Source organism: Telmatherina bonti (assembly GCF_933228915.1).
Source record: "Telmatherina bonti genome assembly, chromosome: 10".
NCBI classification, from domain to species: Eukaryota; Metazoa; Chordata; class Actinopteri; order Atheriniformes; family Telmatherinidae; genus Telmatherina; species Telmatherina bonti.
Window position 1 is genome coordinate 29040715 of NC_136628.1, and position 24635 is coordinate 29065349.

Below are 24635 nucleotides of genomic sequence, written 5' to 3' on the forward strand. Positions count from 1 at the left end.
AACTGCCAAATGAATGAACTGATTTTCTGACTGAGTGATGCTCAAGTGTATCAGCTTTGTTTTTCCATCTTTAGTCTTCAAGGCAGTTTTTCCACCAGAATGAGCAGTAATGACTCAATGTTTGTGTTTTTGACATAATTATGTGAAAAAGAAGAATTAATGAAGGTGGGGAAAATTAAACAATTCATCCAGAGGCTTGTCAAGGCACCGTTTCTGCATGTGAACAGGATGCACATCCTCTGCAGACACCTGCCTCCAAACCCCTCATGGGGTAATTCTGCTCGCTGAGATGCTGATCCAGCTCTCCCACTGAGACCAGTCCCCATTTGCATCACAGCCACACAAGCCAAATCTACTGCACCCACATAGTCCTGCGTCCTTCACAGCTTGCTTTGTCTACTGGACTTCCTCTTGCCATTTGGCAAAAAGCAGGCCTGGATAGATGGAAGCAAAGCAATCGCTGCTCCAAGTGGTTGAAGTTACAAACCATGTGTGATTCAGATGGTCAACCAATGATGACGCTGTGTGAACAGCGAGCTACCCAGAAAAGTGGGATTAAGACTGAATTCAGACCCATTTCAAAGCATAAATTAGAATTTTATTTTATTATTACAATATTACAAAAAGAGTAACACAACTCTCACGCTCTTGCCTCTTCTTACCTGTCGTACAGAATGACACAAAAAGAAAGGCTTGTGGACCTTCTTCCATTTTCACAGCAATAGTACAAGAAACAGAAGAAAATAAATTTAAATAACAAGCAAATCAAGTATCATAAATAGTCACAACTGCAAACTGAAACGTTGAAACAGGAAAAAAAAAAAAAAAAAAAAAGTTACAGCTCAGTAACTACACATTCCTAAAAATATATAATTACAAAATATTACTCCGTGTCCTGCTTTCCATTTTAAAGAATCTCTAAGGAATTGCTGTGTATCAAACCAAACTTCATTAAAACAAAAAAATAAAGCAAAAATTAAAAAAATTAAAATAAAACCAATTTTTAAAAAAAAATTGCTGTTTCTGTGTATCTTCATCATTTTCTCATTATTCTGGGTTTTCATTAAAACCATGCGCAGTTTTAAAGGAAAGTCCAAGGACCAAACACTTAAGGCTTTTTAAGGGCTGTTAGGGAGTTAGGTGAACAAAACATGTATGTCACTGTGTTATTATTCACACACACACACACACACACTTTTAAATCTGCCCACACAGCAGGCCACATTCACACACAATCATTAACCTTTTAAAGTTACAGTAGTCTAGTAGGTAAGCCAGTGTACAATAAAATAAACAATGCATTTGCTGTTTCACTTTAAACTCAAACGTTTGTTTAATTTTTCCTCTTCGGTTTATCTTGCAAGTGATCAATTTGGTCTTTTCAAGCACGCTTTATATCAGAATCAGTAGCAAAGTACAAACGACTCAATTCACTGAAACTCTCATTGGCTAGTCTTGGATTTAGATTCAACATGACACGAGAAACACTTAATTCTTCTGCTGCGGAGATCCGTCCACATAGCCGAAAAATCCCTTTCCACACCTGGAAACAAACAGTCTCAACATTCAAGTAATACATTTTGTCATTGACACACACACACACGCATACACGCAAAAGATCAGAAAAGCAAGCAAACATCAAATGGCACGGCTTCCTCCCGACACGACCTCGCTGTCCTGACTTTGGCCATTTTAAAAGGTAGGAAAGTTCATCTTTTTATTTGATTTCTGCCCTTAAACATTTCACAATCTCGCTGCCAAACGTGGCACTGACAAAAAGTTAAAACACCTGAATTCGTTGCAGCATTTTTACGCAGAACAGCATCACCTTTTGTCCCTGCTAGAACTTCAACAATGTACAAAGAACCTGATTACATGCTTCCTTTAATAACCGCGAGGAATGAATCTTTTTAAGTCTTATCATACAAATAAATAAACACACATGAGCGGGGTTAAAACTTCGGGTGAGATGTGCGGTCTTGTCTGATGGCTTTGCACTGAAACAAGATTATCGCTTGTTTCATCCTGAAGTGATTGTTTTTATTCGGAGCGTCACCACCAAAAGAAAGACTGGTCTCGTAAAGCCAGAAAGAAAAGCCGGACATGGTCCAGGAAAATACAAATAAAAAAAAGATAAATAAATATAAATCAGTACTCCCCCCTTCCCCCTCCATGGGATCAGGTTTACTGCTTTCTTACATGCATAAGGAAACTTTACCGACTGGTTTCGATGTAGAAATAACACAGGATCTGTTCAGATCCAGGCACCTAAAATAGATGATTGAGGAAGAAGCAGGGAAACAGTACAGATGTGAACACACACTCACACATTCAAAAAGGTTACCTTAAGGTAAAAGCACTCCATAGCAAAACTAGAATCAGCAATTGATCACTTGCAAGAAGAAAATCAAAACAAAAAAAACAAAAAAAAACCAGAAAAAAAAAAACAAACTACTGTTCTGCTTTAAATATATTATTTTATCCTCTTTAATACTAGTTGTCCTTTAAGTTATCAGTTGGGTTTAATTAATATGTTTCCTTTTTTTTTCTTTTTTTTTTTTTTTTTTTAAGACTAAACAAAGGGAGTCATAACGGTTATGGAGACAAGGCCATAGCTTATCTGTACCCTGGATGCTGGATGAGAGCGGTTCTGCCATCTCCGACCTCTGGACCTACCCTGCTGAGAGGAGGCCTGTGCATCTTGCCCATTAACCCTAGATTCTGATCACGGAAATAGGGCGTCTGGAAGTCCCCACCCAAGTAATCTGCCGTTTGCATCAGATTAGTCTGGGCGGAGGAGGAGGTGGAGGAGCTTGTTCCTAGCCTGTAATGGGGAGCCCCAGGGGGCCCACAGTCCAGTGTGGTGCACCCTCCTGGGCCCGCTCCGTGGAATGACATGGCTACGTCCTGAGACCCGGAGCTGTCACTGTTGGGGGTGGGGAGTATGCTGCTGTTCCAAATGTGAGACTGGAAATAGTGACCGTTGCTGTAGTGGTTCATGGGGCCGGGCATGCTGTTGTTGTTGACGGGAGGGGAGGGGGTGGGCCTCTCCACAGGAGGTTTCAGTAAGTAAGGCTGACCCACACACACCTCTGTAGGGTAGCCCATGCCCTTAAAGTGGAAGGATGGGTCCCTGGCAGGCTGCTTGCAGAGGTGTGTCCCGCCGTGAGTCAACGGATGCTGACTCCAGCAGCGCATCTTCTGCTGTTGCTGTGCGTTGTGTTGTAGCTGTTGTTGATGCTGGAGGTGCTGCTGCTTGAGATCAGTGTGGTTGGAAGGCAAGTGGTTCATGGCAGCCACACTTTGTTGGGGATGGGCTCCCATTGGAGCTGTGGCTTTTTCTTGAGGGCCAATGACGCAGTTAGGTGGGGGGAAGCCGGGGGTAGCAGGGTTACTCTGCATGGACACCCTGGAGCATGCGCTAATAAGCAGGTTGCGACCGATGGGGCTGGGGTTGGCGATCTGGCCCTCGCACATGGAGGTGGCGTCCGCACCTTGGGCCCGAGCTTGGCAGAACTGGTTGAGCTGATGCACGATGGTGCTCAGGTCAGCCTGGCGGCCCTGGTGCAGCCCGGCAGCCATGGAGAGCGGAATGGTTGAGGTAGAGACGGTAACGTTAGGTGGCGCGTCGCCATCTGGCAGCTTTCTGCTCCCCTGCAGGCCAGGTGGCAGCTGCTGCTGAAGGTGCTGCTGCTGCTGAAGCATGACCGCAGGAGGGCCCTGTGGGTGGCTCAGGGCTGGGTGCTGAGACAGAGTCTGGAGTCTGGATGGACCCTGGGGATGCTGGCCCAAAGGAGGAGGGTGTCTGAGAGCCTGGGTAAGAGCCTGCTGCTGCTGCTGCTGCTGCTGCTGCTGCTGCTGCTGCTGCTGCTGCTGCTGCTGCTGCTGCTGCTGCTGCTGCTGCTGCTGCTGCTGCTGGGGGAGGGGCATGTGTAAAGTCTGAGGCAGATCCTGCGGTTGGAGGGGAACGTTCTGATGGGGCCGCGGCAGACTTGGCAGAGGTGGGTGGTGGTTTAAAGTGCTGGTTGAAGCCACTTGATAAGGTCCGCAAGGAGGGTTCATGATAACTTCAGGGTGCAATCGAGCCCGGCTGCCGTCAAAATCCTTCAGGATACCTTTGACTGTGGGCGCCTTGACGATGGCGAGGAGTCCTGTCTTGGCGCTGGCCTGAGCAGAAGGGTACGGGCTGTAGCGCTGGCCTGACGTATCCAGGCCGTTGACCGTCCGTCGGACGTGGTTTCGTTGAGGGACCTTGACGCTGTTGGGGAAGATCTTGATGGTGAGGGGGTTGTTGGCCACTTTCTTAGCATATGCATCCAATTCTGCAGGGGTTGGAAACGGAGCGGATCTCATCCTTTGTATGGTGTCCCCTGGGAGCGGAGAACAGGACAGATTGAGACAGAGGAAGAAATAAGACACAGAATTAGGAAGGTCAGGAGTGAGATGAGATGGGGGGGCGGCACAATACATGAGACAAATTAACCTAGTTAGAAGCGTATATGGCACAAAAGAAACACATCAGAGGAAATCTGAGTGGAAGCTGAACTGGAAAGAGCTCTCAAATTCCAAATCTCTACCTAAAGTCCCATCTCATGAGACAGAAGAGAGGCTTTCTTTCGCAGTCTTGGTAATAATAATATTAATAATAAGAGTTTCAGACAACACATTCCCAGCTAAAAAGAAAAATCGGTTAAGTGGTGGCTATGAGGTCAAGGGCTTTTACTGGCCCTAATTTATGGACACGCGTCAAGAAGAAGTGCTTATCTGAGGATGTGATGTCGCTACTGAATCATGAAATGAACAATAAATAAGACAAGATGTGGAGGTCCTCTGTGGCTGCTATGGAGAGGGGGATATAAAAAAAAAAGAAAGAGAGAAGAGACAGACGCAGGAAACACAGCTCCATGACAGCAGACAAGTAATCAGATACAGAAGCAGCATCTCTGATCTGCAGGAACACCTCCCAGGCCTCAGCTCGCAGACGTTTGTTACACCTGCTAAGCACTGTGGCTAAATTTAACAATACTGAAGTGACAACATGAACAAGACTACCTGTTTGTGTACGTGTGAGGGAGCGTTTCCTTTTAAAACGCGTCGGTTCATGTGTCACAGTCGTGCATTTTCAATCCGAGTGGATTTCGCTGTGTGCGTGCATCGAGCTTAATTACACAGTGTAAGTAAGTGACGACTGTTGTGGAGAATGCTACGCTTTCCCACTCACCTCATCCTCGCCAGTCTGACCTACTTGCACTCAAGCTTTTGTACTGATGGACATCTGCGGGGCTGATGTGAGGCGCGGAAACGGCGGTCTGACAGGCCACCGAGCTGCATTTAATTTGCGCTCTGTTTGACAAAGGGGCTTTTTTAGATTAGGTAAAACAGATGTCTTCACAGCATACTGGTTACCTCTCTCTGTTGTGGAGTGAACAAGTCATTTGAAATTTTGGCAGAGGTCTCTGGCCGTTATGCTCAGCCTCACAGCAGGCGGACCGGGGCCTGTGGGATGAGGCGCAGAGCTGAACGGAGGGCAGCACCAACAGTTGTGCCAACTGGCTAATTAATTCCTGCTTTATTTGTGAACAGGAAACAATGGGCAGTGATGAGCAGGGGCTGGTATGGGGCGGCACACAGGGGGCTGCTGTAACTAAGTGTTCAGCCTGCTGATGGCAGCCTGATTAATGCAGAGGTCTGGGCCAAGGAGCTGGAGCTTGACACCCGCCATCATCGAGGCCCAATGTCTGGCGCTGAATAAATGCCAGGGTAAGCAAACGCAGATAAATGAACACTTTCAGACAAGCAAGACGGCAAGCTGAGGATAGGTTTCACCTGTCAAACAGCTGACATGATTTATGATCTTGTAAGAAAAGATGTTTCTTAGTGATAGAAATGGACGGAATAAATACAAAAGCCTGACCGTACAGTCAGAGATTCTGGCATCGAAACGCTTGCAAAACCCTCTCATCACCTGCAGTGAAAGGGGTTAGAAACAAGAGGGAGGAGAGTACTACCACCTCGTGATGGATGAATAAAATCCCTGACAGATTTGTATCATATTTCATGGTACAAGCCAGCTTCACACACCAAGCCAGTGTGATTGAAGTAATTAACCTGTTTTAAGGCCCGTCAGCTGCTTTCCACACAACTCTGCAGTTTACACAAGTGTTTAGTGGGAGTGGGCGCACGTGGGGCATACGGATGGAAAGCTTGTGATTCATCATAGTGGGTAATGTCAGTGCCAACAGCAATCAAAGCACACATTATAACACTGATGCAACTAAACAGTAAAGCTCCCTGGTAAGCCGCTGATTGTTGTTTTCCCAACAAAAACTATTTTCCCCCCTTACCAACAAAAGTCCTGACAATCCAATTCTGTTCTACGTTTACCCCCCCCCCCCAGTTTGCTGAAGCATTCTGTCACTTAATCTGTCACATTATCTCCTTTATAAATGCAGCTGGTATGCATATATTCTTGACGTGTCATGGTTTAACAGCCAGCCTCCTCAGATTGTCATTAGCTTCGCCTGTTCCACTAAAATTAAACTAATTTACCTTCCAAGCTACAATATAACACAAGAGTGGGTGTTGACTAATTTTTGTGCCCTGTATACCTTTAGCCAGCTGTGCATGAGCTCATCCAGAACAGACGTATAAAATGATACTCTGAAAATGAAGATGTGCAGTTTCCGCAGTAAAGTAAAAGAAACCGTATCTTCACAAGAATCATAAATGAAATGTGAACTTTATGAGCTGTATTTACAGAGACAAAATGAATTCTAACTAAGAGAATTTTTATTTGTGAGGAAAAGCACCTGGTTAGATGCATCGGGCTTCGGTTTGATTTTATTTTCCAGAAAATGGCCAAAACTGTGTCTTCCAACATCTGTTACAAAGTCTCAGAAACACTAAAAGTGACTCTTCAGGAAAAACTTTATCATACTAGCTTTTAAAAGAGGCTAAAAATGTTTATTCATCCCTTATACAACAACTATCCCTTTACCCTGGGTGCCACAGATAGGCGCTTTAATCCATAAAAGTACGATTGTGATCAAGACATCTCGTTATAAAGCTTCTAAATCACACAAAATTATTTAAAACTACGTATAACGTTTCCACATCGTCTTAACTTTTCTACGCTCTTAGACCAGGAATAACAGCAGCCATGTAACTGTGTGTACAGTATAACTCTGCTAAATTTTAATTCTTGATAAATTAAATTCGGACCAATAACAGAGAAATGACTGTAAAATATTAAGCTGTAGAAGGGATTATAAACTGTTAAAAGTTGTCAGAGACAGAAAAAAAAAAAGCAAATTACTGCAATGAAATGTAAAATAAAATCAGCTAATTACTGTTTAAATAAGTTTCCCTGAGCGGTGCATGAATGGACCTCTTGCTGTTTAGATCTTTTAAAAGCTCCTGTCTGCTCTTGATCGCGGGTTTTGGTAAGCAAGTGTAGCTTATTAGCATTTCAACCTTGAAACCTGGATTAGCTTCAGAGTTTAAAGCATCAAGGCAGGGTTAATGAGGAATATAAGTGAAGTTTGTAGGCGGCTGCTGGTGGCAAGTAGTGCATCATCTCTCAGATCTCCAGCTTAGCACGTTCCCGAGGAGGAAATGGGAGGAAAGGGGGCCACTCTGGCCGAGCGCTAATTATCCCACTGCAAGTGAGTTGATTGGAGCACAAGTGCACAGTCAGCAGGCGCTAATTAGGGTTTCTTTTATTCAAACTACTGTTTTTATTGAACAAGGTTTAAGCAGCGGGAAGCAGGAGCTCATGTTGCTGCAAATTGCAGTTTTTGCACATGAGCAGGAAATTAGGTCTGAAGCCACAGCGTCACATCAGACATGTTTTTGGCTTCATGCATGAAACCACCACTTTTTTTTTTTTTTTTTTGCAGATGTGTGAGTAAGCCAGTGATGATAGGGTAATATAGTACAGCCTCCAAAAAAAATGCTAACTACTACAAGGAGGGACAAAAAGTACATACTTATGATCTCAGCTGTGACTGAGAAGTGGCCCAGCAGTACTCGGTTTGTTCTGCCTGTGAGAACGAAGGAACAAGAGCCGCTTTGAGTCATCCTAAGGAGAGCTGTGTTCTTCATGGCCCACCTGATCTAGCCTCTGTCTCCTCCAACAGCCTTTACACTCCACAGCCACCATCTGTTAACAGTCCATCCCTGATGATAAATTGAGCGTTTGCTCTGGCCTTGTCTCCGACAGCAACCTGCAACCTCATAACTTCACCTGGAGGACAGGCCTGCTCGGTGATTGGTAAGTGCTTGGTGGATGTGAAGTGGAGGAAAAGTGCTAAAGAAAAGATTTTTTTTTAAAGCACAACACTAAGCATCAAAGTACCACAATAAGCCAGAAGACTTGAACTGAGGAACAAACAAACAAGAAAACAAAAAGAAGCTAATTACAGTACTGGCTAAAAGTCATGAGAAACCCTTCATTTTTAATGTATCTTTCCAGGAACATGGAAAATAGTTGCAAAGATTTATTTAAACATGAGCAAAAAAAATATGAAAACAGACTTTGTAAAGCAAAAAAAGAGATTTTAGACCAATAAAATGCGCATGAAAGTCAATATTAAGCACAAGCACATTATTTTCAACACAGCCTGAAACCTCACAGGAGAGTTTCCTTGTCTATTTCTTTTTCTTAGCCTTTGGGAAAAGCTCTCCAGGCTTCTTGAAGGATATTCAATGCTCCTCTTAAAATGTCTGCATTCTGCTCTCTGTCATGATAATCCCACATTGCTTTAATAATGTTGAGGAAGATTCATCACTTTTGCAGATCTGTTGCTGCAGATTTTCAGTCCAGGTCTTGTGTAATTTAGCATATCGCAGCCTTTTAAGACGCATTTAAAGAATTAATAAGAAATTATGTGACTTTCAGAGCATATTTAGATATTGTTTGCTAACTTTTTTCTCTTGTGGTCACAACACTAGTCTATGCTTTGCGTTCGGCATCTTTTATGACTGAATAAACGTGTTTAAAAGGCTTAACAAATAAAACAAACTCCATTCCACTGAAAACAGATACAAGAACTGAACTGTTAATTAATGAAAAAGCAGACAACGTCTTAAGTCAGAGGTTCGCAATCCTGCAGGTTTTCCATGCATCCCTGCTCCAACACAGCTGACTTAAACTAATCATGGTAAATGGACTTGTACTTCTATAGCGCTTTTCTAGTCATACAGACCACTCAAAGCGCTTTACACTACTTGTCACATTCACCCATTCACACACACACTCACTCAACACACTCATACCCCGATAGGCACATCGGGGGGCAGTTTGGGGTTCAGTGTCTTGCCCTAGGACACTTCGGCATTTCAGGGGAAATGGAATCGATCCCTCAACTTACCAGTTGAAGGACAACTGCTCTTCCTCCTGAGCTACAGCCGCCCACATCATTCACTGTGCAGAACTTCATGTCCGTTGGATCTATTTAATGGAAGCAAGACCCTCGAGGACCTACTTTAGGCACCCCCTGGTCTAAGAAAATCCTCATTTTAAAGACTATTTTCAAGATTCACTCTAGTCTGACTCAAGATTTCAAAAATATTGTACATTTTTGCAGGAACTTGTCAGAGCACAGAGTAAAGATTTTAAGTGTCAACTTGTCTGAGAATTTTCCCTAAAAGCCACGTCTTGTGTAGTCAAGCTGTCAGATGATCTGTTGTGCCGAGCAAAGGACGGGGCTCCGGAGGAAAGACGAGCTCTGAACAGAGATCACGTCCTGCTAACACGCAGGAAATGATCTACAGGTGCTGGATTATGTCTAAACATGAACAACCTGATTGTGCACAAACTTCCACTGATAAAATGATTAACTCTAAACGAAGGATCTGCGGCTTTTGATGTAACCCGATTTCTACGGAAAGAACAGATGAAAAGGGAGAAGCATTACGAGGGAATGATTATGAGGAAAAAATTGAATAAAAATTACACTTCCAGGAATCAGCATGCAGTGGGGAGCATGCTCCATCACCTAAATGGATTATAGTGGTGGACGCAAAACAAATTGAACTCCAGTTGCACCCTGTGCTCTGATGCATCTTAGTGTGTCACGTAAAGGAAGAGCAGAGAAAGAGTGTAGCTGATGGCTGTGCCATGTCACAAGCCTGCCTGAGTGAGGCAACAGACGCTGGCACTTAGCAGACTCCCTCATGCTCGCTGATCTCCTGGGGGTTGGCTGATTACTGTGATTCTGAAATTACAGTCTTGATGAGCGGCAGCATTTCACAAAAAAAAAAAAAAAAAAAAAAGCTGCAGTAGAAATGGGTCAGGCAAGAGCTGAGATTCCACTCAGAAAGATTGAGCAAGAAGGGGGAGTAAACGAAGACTTTTTTTTTTTTTTATCGATTAGCTACAGCTGACAGACAGAATGGATCTGAGAAGTGATTGATCTTGTATATAAGCATGTTTGATTTAAAATAGTCTCATCATTTCCCAATTATAATCAAGCCTAAGTTGGACCAAATATGTGATTATAAATTATGACTTGCACATAAATACAATGACAAGTCAGCACAAGAGCGAGACAATCCCAGTTTGGATTCATTATGCATTCATCTCCCCCACCTCACCGTCACTCATTCCCAGCTTTTGCTGGTAATTGCTGACTTGAACTCCCCATTTGTGCTGCTGGCCCTCACACTCCACAGAGCCCAAGTTTGTCAGCAGTTGAGTTGTAAAATCCAAAACACACTGAAAACACACTGAATATGGCAACCACTGACAAGTCTGCTGTTAAAACCAGGGCAGCAGATTGCATCTTAAATTCACTCGCATTACAAGATCAGCAGGGCAAAAGCACTCAGCTGCAATCTGTCTGCAAGTCTGACAGTAACTGACTCTTCCTGATGGTGAAAATTAGGCGAGAGATGGTTCTGTTTAACACGTTGCCGAGATGGCGCCGTTGCAGTGAGCACACAGGACAACACTGTCGCTGCAGACGGATCCTCGGAGGGAGCCACTTTACCATTCATCAGCAAATTAATGGCACAGTTCGTCCTAATTTCTCCCTGAAGACTGATCTGTGTGGTTCTGATGCACAGAAAATATTCTCTCTGGTTTTAACAAGAAACTGTAGAGAAAAAAAAAAAAAGAAGAAAAAACTGTCCAGGGTTGGCATACAGACCTAAACGTGGGGCGGCAGGTAGAATTTTAACAGCTTGGTTTGTTGTGTGTGGGTGGTTGTGTGTGTGTGTGTGTGTGTGTGTGTGTGTGTGTCCTGATGTCACTACTTACATTTCTGAAGTCCAGTGTTCATCTGCGTGTGGGGGAGAAGCTGGAGGGGGAGGTCACCTGGCCCTGGCAGACAGGCCAGCATTTCACACAGACACTAATGTAACATGGGACACACACTTCTCCTCACACTGCAGAGAGAGCGAGAGAGAGAAAAAATGAAAAAGAGAGAGGGAGAAAGAGGGGAGAGGTCAGATATAACTGCGAGGCAGCACATGGTGCGTGGCGATACAGAGGCTGGGTCTGGACTAATAGAACTCTGGAGCTGCTCCCTGGAGGCGCAGGACTGTGGGAGACATAGTTTTTTGTCAATTAGAAACTGATTCACACCTGGAGCATCAGGTAAGGTGACATTTGATGCCAATAACATCTTCAATTAAACATCAAACAGCTGAAGTAAAACGGACAGACTGGGCCTCAGGGACTGGCAGTTTAAAAAAAAAAAATCAACCCAGTCCCTCCTCTTCCTCCCCCTCCTCCTCCTCCTCCTCCCCTAGTTGAGCCCCACTACCTAGACTTTACCTCTCCGCCTCTGTCATAGCATGGAATAGGAAATAAACCCTTAAAACGCAGCTAGGTCGCTGGTGCCCCTGAGCGCTGTGGCTTATATTGTCAACAGCTTCTCCAGATCGGTGGTTTGCAGCTTTGGGGGTTAAACTGTGAGCGATAACGTACCCTTCAGGTGATCTATGGATGTTTTTTAAGCATAAATATCCAGTTTGAGAGGTTTAAAATGTAGACTGAGTATATAAAGACTGCCTGTGGTAAATCCACAATGAGGTATATATGATAACAGTTATTTAGCACATTTTCCTAATAAATAAAAAAAAAAAAAAAAGGTTGCCATTACTACTACGTTGCTAAGAGACCTCTATTTTGACCCAGAAATTACGATGAAGCTCCATCCTGTCAAATCCTCAACCAATTAGACGGCTTAAACTGACAGCGCTGTCCAATCAGAAGCCGCCAGAGATCAACAAGTGACAATAAAGTTGGAGGTCCTTCCTAAAAGAACAGAAATAATGGTCCTGTTTGGCTGGAATAAAGCTAAGACATTTTTGATGTAAGGTGGTGCCAGAAATGAGAGTTGGAGTTGGTTTTGAGAGGATTTTAGGTAAGCAGCATAAATGACACACCTGGTGAAAAAAATTGTATAAATATGCAAATAGTTTGTTTCTGTGGCGAGATTTTGCTCCTGAAAGCCAAGACTTGAGAGAATGATATGCAGATGAGAAAATACTTGGTTTTATGTTGATCAGTGTGTTATTTCTACTGAGCACTGTTCATGATAAATTCAGCTTTGTTTTTCAGTTGGCCTTTATGGAGCTGTGCCTATCGATACGTTCATTATACATCATTTTAGCCTCATTATCGGACAACCGAGGCGCCGCTGAATAACAAAACATATAACTACTCGGGGTGGGAAAATTGAATCGAAAAATCGGAAATCAGGATTTTTTTCTTCACAATTTTAAAATCGAAATTTTTTTGTTAAAAAAATCAATTTTTTTTTTGTTAAAAAAAAATCAATTTTTTTTCAAATAAATCAAATTAATCCACTATAAAATTTTTGTCATTTTCATTGGTTTTATTGATCTTTTTACCTGTCTTCTTGGGCATTATATCAGCAGAATGATGATCTGGCTACTGTGTTGTTTTTTCCTAACTGAAATCAAGAAAAATTACTAGCAAAAAGAATCAATATTGAAGAATTTTGAGAATAGCAATTTAAATTGAATCGGCACCCAAAAAAAAAATCGGAATCGAATTGAAACAAAAGCATATAGTCCCAGCCCTAATAACTACACTTAAAAGGACTAAGCTTCTGCATCCATTTTTACACTTTATGACCCCAAAAAGCCAAAAAGAACACACTCCTGAGGCCTGATGCTGGTTGACTGTCAAGCCGATTCACCAGTCCTCCTAGTGGCCTTTATATTTTTGGAACACAAAAACACAATGTTGTGTTAAGAAATGAACAAACACAGCAACAGAACCGTAATGCTGACCGCTTTGTGCTATAACTTGATATAACGGAGAAGCAGAACAGTTTGCCATGCTCCACTTGGTTTGCTGCTGTATTCAACACACCGCAGATGCTTGCTTAATCAGCACCGAGGAACAGTCAGGGAGCAAATTAAGTCTATGGAGTCCGTGCCCTCCCCGTTTGCTACGTGGCATCAGAGCAGGCCGGCAAGTGTGCGCAGACAAACAGCTTCTATGAGAGAAGCAATTACCCACAAAACAACCTTGGCATGCCTGTCTGCCGCAGGGTGATAGCTTAAAAGTATCTTACCCCCTGCAGGGTGAATAGACAAGTGGAGGAAAAGAGTGACAGAGGGGGAGAGGAAGGTGGAAAGAGAGAGAAAGACGGGTGGCAGGGGGCTGAACTTACTTTAAAAAAAAAAAAAAAAAAAAGCAGGAGCTCAAAAAGGTCAGGATGACAGCTCATTTAAATCCTCCCAGCGAGAGAAGAAAAAACAAGGCTTAATGAAGCTGCCGGTAATGCACAGATACCTGAGGGTGTTGCACCTTGGGGTGCTGCATGGGGGCGGGGTGGCAAGGGGAAAGGAGGAAGGGAGGAACTGGTGGGTGGGTTAGCGGTGGGTGGTGGTGCTGCTGCAGTTCCGAGATGGATCCGATCGTTTTGGAGGCGTTCTGTGCCGTTGATGCAGCGTCACCTTTTTCTATTACCGGGCCTCCCACTCTCCACATCCTCGTCCCCCCCCCCCCCCGCTTTCTGATTTACAGCCTGGACTGCCATATGGCAGCAATCCCTGCCCTCGATTCAGCGTGTCACCATGCATTAACTTTAATTGGCCTGATATGTTATTCTTTTCCCTCTGGCCTTGGAAGGATTTTTAGGTACATGGAGCCTTGATGTCAGCAGGCAAGATTTCCAACTCTCTTTCATTTATGAGGTTGCCAAGATTTCACACGAAGATAACAGCAATCTCTTTGACAACATGCAGGTATGGGGTGGAGGGAAAACTAACTATCAGAAAGAACGAAGTCTTTGTAAAAAGAAAAAGCTTTCAAAAGCAAAAACAAATGACAAAAGAGTGAAATGATGCGGGGAAAAGGAAACAAAACACCCATGTATACTGTCAGATCATTTGTTATAAGAACACACACACACACACGTCAACACACTACAGGCAGAAACAGCCCACAGGCCAGCCCCCCTCCCCGCTTCCCCCCACAGCGCCCCTGAATGTCAGAAAACTGTGCAGTGGGGAGTGTGGCGGCAAAGGTCAGCCTATGGTAATGCCCAAGCTGACACTGCTTTACAGCTCGGAGCAGGAGGAGATGAAACACGACAGACAGAAGCCTGACGTCTACCGACTCGCCCATCAGCAGCACTGCCACAGCGTCTTCAAATATAGTATCACACACCAAACACTGCCACTTTCTTCAAAAGGCGCACACCCCCGCAGAGGCATTTTTAACGCACTATTTGTATCAGAAGCTGGAAGACTATACCTGACTGAGTCAAATCCAGACAGGGACACTCTACAACTGACTGGCTCAGTTGCTGGACTCCTAATTGCCCCCTGAGCACCAGGCGAGGGCTTTAGCCTGGTGTGAGCAAGGCGTTGGGCCCCTCCAGCTTCCCCAACCACCAAGGGAAATAAGTATGTACCCCCGTGGCTTAGTAGCTTTTGTGATATAGCGACAAGCCCTTCCTGGCATGAGTGGAGACAGAGTTGAATCTGCGGAGGCTGAGCAGAGCCGGCCGGGCAGGCCTGCAGAGCCGGGATTGGGCTTGATGGAGTTCAGCCAGGCATCTCACACTATCAGCCCCGTGCAGACAGACACCACGGGGTTCTCAAAGTATTAGCGGGGGCCCCCGTGACTCGGCAAGTCTCCACCGGCTACTTATAGAGCTGCAATAAAAGTGTGTGAATAACTGTGTGGCTTTCATTATAGACAAATAAAAAGCGAGCAGACAAAGCAAGACTTGAGCAAGTGATGTGCATGGCTTGTGTCATGTGTCAAATTGCTCCTATAAAAGATGACCTATATTTTCTTTTCATTCCTGAGCGGGAAAGAAGAAAAAGAAAGCCATCTGAAAGGTTTTTCTTTTTTTCTTTTTTTTTTAAAAAAAAAGGGAAAAATAAGAAGAATAGAGGAAGGAACAGGAGAGACATTTAGTTAAATTAGACCAGTTGGCTGCATTCCTCTACATAAATGTTTTAATCAATATCCTCCATGAATGATAATCTGTAATAGTTGGAGATTTGGAGCGCCAGTTTAATTGCTTTGGAAATCATCTATTAAAATACCCACAAACAGCAAATGCATGAGGAAAAAAGCCAGAACTGTACACAAGAGATTAGCTCATTAGAGGAAGACACAAATAACATTAATGGAGAAAAACAATGAAAGAATTTAAAAAAAAAAAAAAAAAAAAAGGTGAGAAAGTACGTTTGGCTGGTTGAATATTAGAAGTTTCTCTGTAGCAATTATGAGCAAAGGCAATTAGGAGAGGCGAGTCGCCATGTTGTATATGACTTGAGTGTATGGCTGAAGGAGGAGAGTCGAGGAGAAAGCAGGCTGCTGTTATTTTAATTGCATGTTTACCCCCAGGTTATGGGTCTGAAATAGAGCCAAGAAAAAAAAGAGAAAAAAAATGTTGCAGTAGAAATTTAATGCAACTTCACTGTGTTGATTCTCTCAGGGACAGAGAGAGAAATTACTTTCCTTTGCAAGCCTAGTCTCTGAATAGAAGGTAAAGAAAGAAAAGGAACAGGAAGATGAGAACGGCTTTTTACCCTTGGATACCAAGCCACGGCATTCTGTCAAAAGGAGGGGGAAAAAAAGAAAGAAAGCCTTGGCTCTTGAGCACGTTAGAAAGAAATAACAGTTTGGTTTGGCCTTCATTAGCCCATTAGGCTTTGCAAACAACAGAGGTAGAAAAGGATTGCAGAGAGCTGTGGGCATGTTCAGCTGGTTCACGGTTTCACACAATGGATCTTGATGACTCCGGCACATCCCGATACGTTTGGGGGGGGCGGTCCGTTTGCTTTTTTTTTTCAAGAGCCGGGACCCCCTCGTCAACATGGGCTGTTACCTCAAACCGGAGGAGAAAGGGTGAGAGTGGGAGAAGACAACCCAGCCAAACTATCACCAAATATTCAGAGTCAGTAAAATAGTGATTTTCCAAGTCACGAGAAACAGTGTGTCAGGGATAAAACTGTCAAGCAAGAAAACCGCTGCAGTAGTGTGGGAGAGAAGACGACAGCTACTTGAAACTGCTCTTCTTTGGTGGGAGGGGGGAGGGGGGGTCTGTGAAGGAACTAGGAGGCAGTGTGAACGCTTCGTAACTGACTGATGAAAAAGTGACAGTTCCCCGAGGTGAGGTTGTGGATATGGAGCGGAGAGAGACAGCATGCCCTTAGAATACTGCACAGTCCGCGACTGACTCGGCTACGTCTTTGCATACGTGTCAGACACGGAAAGTTGGTTTCACAGTCACATCGCCGGGCCGTGAAACTAAAAAGGAAACACTTGGAAAGTATGAGGCTTCTTATCAAACTGACCTCATTCCTTCTCTCTTGTCTTTGCATCAGTAGTTTGTGAAGTCTTTTTGATGATGGCCACGACTTTCTCGCAGTAGAGAAGATGACAGGAATGTTGGCGAGATGAGAGGATATTAAGCAGCGAGTTCCCTGGTCCTGACCCGACTAGCTCCACTGCAGCTACGCTACGGCCATTACCACATGAGCACTGCAAGGACAGCCAGCAAAAAAGGTCCATTCTTCAACTTGGGGTCAGTTTCACTCGCAGCAACTTAAGCCAGGTCTACAAATGTGAAGGGTACGGCTAAGTGTGCTCAGTCGTGGCGAGGCCAGCCAAGGTCAGACGGGCGGACAGAAAGAGCTGGCAGTGCTGCGAGCATGGCGTCATGAATGCCAACACGCCGCGGCCCCCCGACTGTGCCGTTTGACAGACATGTTTACACCTGATAGAAAATGCAGCGTGGATGGCCTGCCAAAACAGAGGCGATCCAAAGTGAGGGGTGCCAGACTAGTTATTTATTTATCTGCTGCAAATCCATGGAGAGGCACAGCCAGAAGCTGAGTATGCCTCAGCGAGGAGAAAGTCAGCTTGCTCTCAGACATGACGAGACTTCAGCTAGTTCATGGAGGAAAAAATATGCTGACATGTAATAAAAAAAAAAAAGCCATGAAGCGATTCTGGAGATTGGATTTGATTTACTTACACGCTTAATACAACTCGTGAGTTCTGATGAGTACATAAGATTGACTGAATTAATGAGAGGCTGTTCTAAAATCATTCATGAAGAAGTTCGTAGAGGGCCAAGCTTTATTCAAAGAGGATGATTTGTAAGAGCAAAATGTTACATCAGATAAAGAAACTGACTTTATTTTTTAATCAATAACATAAACCAACAAGACGAATAAATAGACATGAGAAAAACACAAAAAACAACATAAGGATGCATTTTTCTCCTCTTCCAGCAGATAGGTCTGTTTTAGTTCAAGGCCATTTGCTAAACTCATCATATTTCTTCTATAATATCTACCCAGAAGTTCATTTCACCTGGGTCCGTTTTCAGACAGCTTGTAATGGCTTTCTTAGCTGTGAGAGGCAGAATCCTCAAAAGTGTTCATCTATTATATCGTCTGGTATCAGTCCAAGCTGCTCCTATAAACCAGGAGTTATTAGCAATGTTATATCTCAGAATGTCCCCCGTAACACTTAGGACTCCTCTCAAATTGCTCGCATTTTTATATGCGACAAAAAAATATATGAGAGTGATTGACATTCAGCCCTGCGATGGACTGGCGATCTGTCCAGGGTGTAACCGGCCACCCATCAGTTTATTACTGGGATAAGATCCAGTCCCCCACGACTCTGAATGGGAATAAGCGGTATCAAAAATGAATGAATGAATTTCAATTGCCCGAACTATTTCTAACCGTATTGTTGCTCACCCAGTTTATCTTCTATTTTTAGTGTAACAAATAACCATATTGGATTTCTCCTACCCTTTAAGCTTCCACTTAATTTTTTTTTCTTAAAAAGATATTTTTCAGTTAAAAAAAAAAATTCTTACAGTCACTATAAGGAGCCACATAAAAAGTAATTTTTTTTTAACAAACAAAAAAAAAAAAAAAACTAAATGAAATTTAACAACTTTATGTACACAGGAATTTATTTAAAAAGAAAACTTTTGAAAACAGATTTACCCTTATAAGCTTATTTCTCTTTATTCCTCATTTAAAAACACAGAAATGCATCAGAGAACGCACATATATCTTAAAAATGAAAACAACTGCTGTACTTGTATTTTTGCAAAGGAAAAACCAATAGAACAGAGGAAAGGAAACAAGGTGCCAAAGATTGTTTGGGGCCACTGCTGCTAGATCGGTGCATCTCCTGACGGAGAATTAACTCAGTAAATGAATAAACAGAATTGTTTTGGTCCATCGCTGACTGGTGGTGGTCAAGGTGAAAATCTGCCATTTCTGATGACCACTTGATCAATCAGTTCAGCTCTTTAATGTAACCGGGACAACAGAAGGAGTACATATGAGGCCAGTAGCTTAACTAAATGCTGTCTAATCAGACAAAGCTTATGGGAATAAAGTTAGTTATGTTCAAATGGAATTAAGACAATCAAGACCAGATGGTGTTAATTATAAAGTTTCTGGATCATCAAAGTTATTAAAACTATGTCAAAAGGGAACTTTCCTTCCTTCCATCCACCTATAGAGTGCAGGATTACTGCTGAGCTGGTAGCCTATACCTGCTGTTACTAGGAGAGAGGCAGGGTACACCCTGGACAGGCTGTTAGTCTGGGACATTCCAGTTTGCACCTCCAACCACAGTGGTGCCACTTCATCACACAACTGCAGCGAGTGTTTTTAGTAACGAGATAAACATGAATCCTTCCATCTCCTTGGTGGTGCCACGGCACCATCTGTGTTATTCATCTTATCCATCTAATCGATGTGTTCGTTGCCAGGCGGCTCAGTTTGGTGCAGGGCTGGAACAGCATGGTTAGACACGGATACCAGATCACTACATATCCACCAGGTGTGTGTGTGTGTGTGTTATGGTAGGTGCAGTGAAAGAAACCACCTGACTCCAGATAACTGAGTGTTTTATGGTGCTTCATGTAAACCTTTGGAAGTTTGAATTTCATGGTTCAAACAGGACTAAGGAAGCTAAAAAAAAAGTTGATTGACTTGCTAATAGATTCTTAATGTAATTAAAATACCTTGCAAACTACATCTCCCCCAATATATTCAAAAAGCAATTATTATTCTGGCAAAAACATGGTGAACATTTTACATAAAGCTTATTTAAAGATCGGAAGTTGGGCCCTGCTGCGTATCAGAGGGCTTAAAAGCAGACTTTTGAGTTCCTTCTCAGGATTTTACAGTAAGTCGCTCAGGCCTGCTCCCTGCTTAGCGGGAAATAACTCAATGTGCTTGGAACTAAAGTGAGGTAGCATTGTTCCAGCTGGCGGGGAAAAAAAAAAAAAGGGGGAAATGAAGATGGAGTGGTTTGATTTCATTTGTTAGCAGGTGCATCCATTTTGTGTTCTCCCCCACACCCATCTCGCCTCGCTCAGTCAAAGCGCTTATCAGAAACTCGACACCCCAGTGACAAATTGAGCCTGCGATTAAAGGGAGAAAGAGGAAAGCTTTGTTAAGTGCTGCTGATTGGGATCCCAAAGCTGCCCTCACACATGTGAGATGTGTGTTTGCGCATGCATGTATGTCTGCCTGGTACAGAGCCAGGAGCGGCACCGCCGACGCCACCTCCTCCTCTCCCATTTTCCAGGTGTTCCCACGGCTTACATTTCTGCACCGAGTACTCAGCAAACAAAATGAAATCAATGCAGCTGTTCGCCTGTCTCTTCTCCCGTCTCGCTTTACACACATGTATCGGAAACCACACAAATGCAAATTCATACACTCTGGTGACTTTCCCAGGCAGGAGTAATGACCTCTTCTGGTATTTTCAGTACCTTCTTATTGACACGTAAACTGTGCTTAACAGGAGAGGGGGGTGTGTTTGTCCCATTCAGACCCATATTATTGACCCAGCATTACCAGTCCTGGCCTGTTTGCACGCGCTGGGCCGGTTTAGATGAGGGAGAAAGCAGTGCAGCTCTTCTAGGCAGAACTGTGGGAGCGCTGACTCTCACAAATCATCCTGAAAGGGCTTAACACACAAAAACAGCTTCCAGTGCTACACCGTGGCTGTTGTGAGAGATTTAGCCACTGTGCTATTATACTAACTGGCTTCTCTCCCATACCAGCTGTATACATACAGAAAATTCACAAAGTATTTAGCTTTTAAATATTCAACACTAAATAAAACAACGTGACACACTGATGTTACACTTCAGTCACCTTGAAGTCTCAACTGCGACGTGAGAGATTTAAAAAAAAAAAAAAAAAAAAAAAAAAAAAATGCCTAGGACATAAGACTTACAGTCATTTTAGGAATTTAAAGACTTCAATGAATCAAAGCTACATTCATTAATATTGCCATCTAAAAGAATATTAGCCCCATCTTTAACTCTGCTATGTAGAATAAAAGTTTTATCTTAAAATCTCCCAGTGACAGGGATCATTTTTCAGTTTTTACGGTGAACCTCTTCAATGCAAATGAAAGAAAAAGCTTGGGATCTCCACTGAGGTGCACCGGCTCAGTCTGAAGTTTGGGATTACTGAGATACAGGTCTGCTGTTTCTTGGAGAAAGCCAGTGGGGAAAATGTATCGTGCATTTTATTATTCAGGTTTTGTGGATATCCATCCCATTTAATTCGCCTCATCCTGCTTGTCAAAAGCATTTTGTAAAGAAAAATGCCAGAAAACAACACATTATTACTATTGTGTTTACAATATTACTACATAATGGTGGAAAAACAAATGCTTACATGCTGATATACAACTGTGCTGCATCCAGTAAAAGCTCCCTCTATAAAATGTTAAGGTTAGCCGACTCCATGGTAATGTGGCTTCCAGCAAAACCAAACAGAACTCCTACATTTCTGCAGACCAGCCCGGGCAAATGGAGATCTTTCTGCACTGGACAGTACTGTGCGAGATGCGTTTCTTTTCGCCTCTGGCAATACACAAGACATTTGTGGTTTCTCTTACGTGAGCGCCTGTCCACCCCCAGCTCTTTCCCCAGCGGACAACAGCTCGGGGTACCAGGCAGCCAGGCGGTGACTCTGTGGAGAGTCAGGCAAACACGGGCTCGGCATGGCAAACATTTCACCTCTGTGTCTGCATGGGAACATCTGGCCCTCCCAGGCTCAAAAGGCCATCTGTCTGTCTAAATGTGAGCCTACACACAATGTAGGTGTATCCTGTTGTAGTCATGGCACCAGTTTTTTTTTTATACTCCTACGCAGGTACAAGTAGATATACCAAAACAGCCCCTACAGTTTCAAGGCAACCAAGTATGCCAAAAATTCTCCAAACAAGACTAAGACTCTCTTAAAATAATCAAATTACTAATTAAAAAGCTTCATTTTGGTATTCAATCACAGCCTGTTATATATTGCAAACTTTCTAGGACAGAAAAATATTTAAAAATGAGCATTAAAAGCCACAAATCTACCCAGCTGGATGTGCAAACAAAACTGATGCGTCAAAATAGACTTGTTTATGTGAAGCATAGGTGTTTAGACTAATTCTGTGGTACATCACTGGAGAAAAACCAAATTTAACTGTGATTTGGTAGTAATTAAATTCTGCACTGCCTGCGTCTGAGGATGTGTGAATAAAAACGAAGATTTATCTTGTTTGTGGCTGCGGTACTTTGGAAATCTTCGAGATTAACTTCAAATCTTCAATATCTTCTTCTCGCCTGCACCAGTGAGACAAAGTCAGACGGGTAATGGAGTTAACTCTGCTGATAAAAACTCTTTCCTGTCGATCCTTCTCTTTTTCTCTCTTGCATCATGCCCGCTTATACGGATCTCCTGTGGCTGTCCAATGATTCAAGACTGATGAGGCTTGCTCAAAGGTCTATGCCACTGAACACAGCATTAATGCACCCAGCAGCAAATTTTTTGCCATCGACCCCGGTTCCCTGCAATAAGGACACAGCCATCAATCAGGCTGAGATAGCCGACACCAGACACGGGCTGATGAAGTAGGGGACTTTGGAACTAATGACAAATGGATCTCTCAGATATGGTCGCAGTATACTATGACAATCTGCCGAGAACACTTGACCTTTCACAAAATCCACAGCCACTTTTGGCTAAGCGCTGTGCAATGCAGGGGGAAAAAAAACATAACAAAACAAAAGAAGAAGAAAAAAAAAAAAAGAGTGATTATGAAGGAGGTGTTGAGGTTTAAAAGTCTGCTTATTTTGTGTGCAAGCTTCAGTGTCCAGCTGAGAGCCTCATCAGTGTCAGAGCTACTCCTGACCGGCGCAGCCCTTCTCTTTTCCCACACCAAAGCTCGGGGGGTGACCTTCAGCAGGCCTGCCAGTCCTGCTAATTGGGGTCTCTTCATAGCCCAGCAATCCACCCCCCCCCACACTGTGCTGGAAACAGGACTGTGGGGCAAAGGGAGCAGAAAATAGCAAAGAACCACGTTTCTGTTTTGTGATAAACAGACAAAATAAAATAGAAGCTGAGCTTCAATGAGAATTAAGCTTCACTAAACAAACAAAAAAAACTTTATATTTAGATTTAACTAAAAAACAAACATACAGCTGAATAATGATGAATCCATCGCTGATGTAAGAAAACTCTCATAACCTAGAACAGCAGGGTCCAGCTCTGGTTCTGGAGGGCCACAATCCTGCAGGTTTTCCATGTATCCCTGTTCCAACACACCTGGCTCACATGAATCAGTCACTTTGCAGAACTTCATTGGCTGTTTGATCCGATTAACGTGAGCCAATGTGTCGGAAAAGGGATACGTGGAAAACCTGCAGGACCTCAGCCCCTTTAGGATGTGGCTTAAAGTATAAAAATAACTATATAAATATAATATAATTTCAATCCAATCAAAACTAAATAGTCATGTCAGCTTGACATGTTTAAGTAACTGGAGGTTTTCTTGTCCTGACATTAAGATACCAGAAACGACAAACAGGTACGAGTTCAAACGGTGATAAAAATCTAGTAAATCTCACTCAGGTCTGAAGAAAAGACTAGTACGAGTTATTTTAGTGACACAACACCAATTATCATATCAAAACTGTTAAAGAAGATGCAGATATCTGAAGGAAGAACAAGTTCTATCTCTTGGCCAACAGGGTGGATGCTCTGTTCTCAGGAATGTGGATAAGACAGCGACAGTTCATTTAGAGCAGGTTCAGGCTGGCTGCAGCTGTGCACTTTGCCTTTGCCAACACATTGTCATATCGGAGCCACTTCCTATCAGTGTGATCAGCAGTCAGTTTAAAAAAAAAAAAAAAGGAAGAAAATGTGCAGGAAGTCATCGTGTAAAAACAAGATACAGGGAGCCTTTATGTTGGGAAAGAGCAACTGAATCACCTCAGTTTGGTTTTAACCTTTTATTTTTCCCCACCAGAATGTGTTTGAGGGTAAAACACTTTCTGGAGGAATTAGAGGACACACTGGTGAACCTGGTAACCATTTTAAAGTAGGATTGTGATAGATCCAGTGAATGAGACTTTGAGCGGGAATGGCCATGAATAGAAAGGTCTGCATTTAATTTGCTAATCCATCATTCCAATTGTACTCTGTAACAAAGGGAAAGGAGAGTGGTGGGGCATTCAGAGGCAATGGAGCATGCTGAGGGGTGCGTGTGTGGTTCTCCATGGAGCCAGAGAGGCCGTGGCCCTTGGCCCTAAAAGCCCAGCCAGCACTGAGGAGAATGGGCTCTGATGAGCTCAGCGCAAGCAAGACTAATCCCTTCATGTCTAAAGAATTGTTTAACTATGTTTGACTGATTAACCCAAACCCCTCGATTCCACTTACAATCTATTTGTTCAATCAAGTCCCCTGTACTCATCACGCTGCAATGTGTGGGTGGTGGTGGCGAGGGAGAGAAAGAAAAGAGACAGAAGAAGATGGAGAGAAACAAAAGGGGCAGCAAACCAGAGGAATAGAAAAGTCAAAAGGACGGATTTTTTTGTTCGACTTGCAATTGTCAAAAACGCACGTATTCCAGTGAATCAGCTGTTGCCAGCATTCGAAAGGTCACAGAACTCTTGGCTGAAGCGATTTCAAGAAGAAAAGACTGCAGTAGTGAGTTGGCATACCCTGCCGACATTCTGGGGTTTTTTTTGTTGTTTTTTTTTTACAAGGTTCACGGAAAAAAGGAAATTTAAAGGCACTGTCCCCTGTGTGGGAAAAGAGGTTGCCGGGAAGATTAACCCAGCTTCCTTTTATAGCCT

General features: G+C 43.3%; 1 protein-coding gene across 1 annotated transcript in view; it reads right to left on the reverse strand.

Moving 5' to 3' along the window:
• Positions 1–2616: 2616 nt before the first annotated feature.
• fam222ba (family with sequence similarity 222 member Ba) overlaps positions 2617–24635 on the reverse strand; it is a gene marked incomplete at its 3' end in the record, with an annotated part of 30097 nt that continues 8078 nt past the window's right edge. Inside the window, exons 2-3 of the mRNA XM_079247775.1 lie at positions 11261–11388; positions 2617–4370 (exon numbers count right to left, since the gene is read on the reverse strand). Of these exons, the coding sequence (XP_079103901.1) occupies positions 2617–4370; positions 11261–11342 (1836 nt within the window). The 5' untranslated portion in view covers positions 11343–11388. The remainder of the gene's footprint in view (positions 4371–11260; positions 11389–24635) is intronic.